The sequence below is a fragment of the Arachis ipaensis genome, chromosome B5 (assembly GCF_059453495.1).
Source record: "Arachis ipaensis isolate K30076 ecotype BB chromosome B5, ASM5945349v1, whole genome shotgun sequence".
NCBI classification, from domain to species: domain Eukaryota; kingdom Viridiplantae; phylum Streptophyta; class Magnoliopsida; order Fabales; family Fabaceae; genus Arachis; species Arachis ipaensis.
The window spans coordinates 4890731-4893631 of NC_142440.1; the positions used below are offsets into that span (position 1 = coordinate 4890731).

Genomic DNA, 2901 nt, shown 5'->3' on the forward strand with positions numbered 1-2901 from the left:
ATTTTTTTTAATAATTAAATATTAGCTAAATTTTAATAAAAGTGCTGGTGTAGACTTTCTCTTTTCAAAATTTATCCCCAACAAATAAAACATACATCAATTAAACATTTTTCTGTTTCATGTTTTTGGATTTCAATAATCTCTTTTTATGGTGTGTTTGTCTTTTTTTTTTTTTTTTATATATCTTTATTCCCTATGATCTTTATGAATTATTGACATCATGATGCAAACACAAAAGAAAAGATATATTGAAAAAAGTTTTTCGTGCATGAAAATATTTTTAAAAAATAATTCAAATTTAGTTTGAAAAAAAGATAGCTTATAATATAATATTATAATATTTTTTATGTAAATTTAGAAACTAGAATGACTTTAATTTATTCATATTTTTATTTGTTAATATTTTTTTAACAAAAATTTATACTTTTTTAGATTTGATATAAAAAATATTTATTTTTTCTTTAGTTTTAGATTTAATATTTTTTCATTAGTACGTTGATTATTTACATGATTAAAAATAACTAATTAAATTATTTTATACACTATTTATCTACATCTTAATTATTATTTTTAGATGATATCTTTAGTCTAATACCCTTACGAGTTAACAACTTATCGTTATCGAATAGACAAGGGATATATGCTCAAGAATTTAATAAATAAATAATGTCCATTATCAGCATATAATGTACTTAACAGTTAACATCGCTTAAATAGGATGCAATTAACTTAAAAAAAAAAAAAAAAAAAGAACACATAAGAAAAACTAAAAAATTCACACAACCATAAGCTGTGGAAATCCCAACGCCGGGAGGGGAGATAACGGCGATAACGGTGGCACACTGAAAATACCAGTTACGTCAGCGTCCCAAAAGCCAGTCCAACTAGACGGCGTTAACGGAATATCTCTTACACCACTAACGTCAGATGATTCCTCCGTCTTCTCCTTCTTGACGACCGGCTTCTCCTCCACCTCCTCCTCTTGACGGGGGCGCTTCCTGTCATCGGCGCCGGCTTCGAGAGGGAAGTTGAGGATGGCTTTTGAGCCGCGGAGCTTAAAGGCGGCGCGGTCGTAAGCCTTGGCGGCATCGATGGCGGTGTCGAATGTTCCAAGCCAGACTCTGGAGCCTCGCTTGTTAGGATCTCGAATCTCGGCGGCGTACTTTCCCCACGGTCTCTGTCTTACCCCTCTGTAGTGCTTCTTCTTCTGTTGTTCGCTGCTCTTGGAAATCTCCTTCTCCTCCCCGAATTGGATCCATTCGGTTTTCTTAGGGAGAGAGATTTGCAGAGACGGTTTTCGGTTCGACGAAGACGCCGATGAGTGCGGTTTGGATCTTGGCGTTTCTAGGTTGTTGACCACTTCATTGCAGTTAAAGTATTGGTTGACCGAAGCAGAGGAAGAGGAGGAGGAGGAGGAAGAAGAAGAAGTAGCAGGGTTAGTTTGGTAAAATTGGAAGGAGAAGGAAGAGTTATGAGGAAGTGGTGAGAGTTCTCCAAGAAGATGAATTTTGATTTGATTGAGGGCAGAAAGTTCAGCTGGGTTCGCCATATGACTCTTTTTGAGTTTTAGTTTTTGAGTTTGAGTGGAAAAATGAGAGTATGTATGTATATATAGAGGCAAGGTGATGGATGGATATGTCATATGTGAATGTGATGATTATTAATGTAAGTTTTAAAATTTCAAAGGATTGGTTGCTTTGTCAATGACGGAAACTCGAAGGAACCATCCTCTATCTCTATCGTCTATCCTTCTCTCAATTATTATGGAATTTTTATCCTACGCTAGTCTCCATGTTACCTTGCTCTGCACCCTATCTATTCTTCTTTGACTTTCTTTAATTTGGCCTCGTCCATGCGCTCAGTACCCCATTCTTAATGCATTGTTGCCATTGCTTTAACCTGCCAACTCTCATTGCTAAATCCTAACCAATATAAGAAAATAATATTATCATTATATATTATTAATCAAAATATATCACTTATACTTCTTTAATTATAATTAAAACAAATTTTTTATTATATATTATACAACAATTATACTAAGTATATATTAAAATACAAAATATAATTTAAAAATAAGTTAAATAATACATATATTTGTACATTGTTTTGGCCCAGTCCATCAAGAACTGGGAATTTACTTGGCAGATCTGACGGAATCTCCGACACGCTTGAACGGCAAAGTGTCTCTCGCATGACACAATCTCCTAGCAGAGGTCTAAACAACTAGCAGAAGCTTCTAGACAATTGAGCCCAAACAGAAAGACCCAATTCGATGAAAATGAATAAAAAGGAGGGGTCTACCCCTCTCCTGAGGTATGTCCTTACAATCTTAATTAGCTGCCTCATCGTACGGACTCTTACTTTGGCATCGGAGTGTCTTTGTAGGTGACTCTACGCGCCGACCAACCGACGATTCGTAGGCGCAGCATCTCATCTCAGCCTCACATTCAGGTCCCAATCTTTCATCCCCAACGCTTTCTCGCTAATCGATTCAACGAACTCGCAAACATACATAAATATATAATGGCTAATTTTAGTGGCTGATTTTAGTATATAAATAACATTTTTGATTATACAAATACAAATATATTTAATATACACTAAAATCAGCTAACAAAATCAAATATCAATATAGAATACATATTAAAATACAAAATATACATTAAAAATAAGTTAAATTATACATTACTTACACATAAATATAATACAAAAATATTATTTATATATTAATACCAGTCATCAAATATTTATCTATATATATATTGTTTAATTTATTTTTAATATGTATTTTATATTATCACATGCTGTTATAATAATTATATATTTTTTACATATAACTATAAATACTATATGTATAAAATTATAAATATTGAGTTAAATATACTAACTTTGATTATT

The 2901-nt window shown here is 32.7% G+C and overlaps 1 protein-coding gene across 1 annotated transcript; it reads right to left on the reverse strand.

The window, feature by feature from the left end:
- Positions 1–651: 651 nt before the first annotated feature.
- Positions 652–1635, reverse strand: LOC107642586 (ethylene-responsive transcription factor 5). Its single transcript, XM_016345983.3, has one exon. It carries the CDS (start codon positions 1547–1549, stop codon positions 776–778), a length of 774 nt encoding a protein of 257 aa, XP_016201469.3. The 5' UTR covers positions 1550–1635; the 3' UTR covers positions 652–775.
- Between the last annotated feature and the right edge of the window lie 1266 nt (positions 1636–2901).

Excerpts from the sequence above, each read along its gene's own strand:
- LOC107642586 (XM_016345983.3), bottom strand. The coding sequence starts at position 1,549 with ATGGCGAACCCAGCTGAACTTTCTGCCCTCAATCAAATCAAAATTCAT.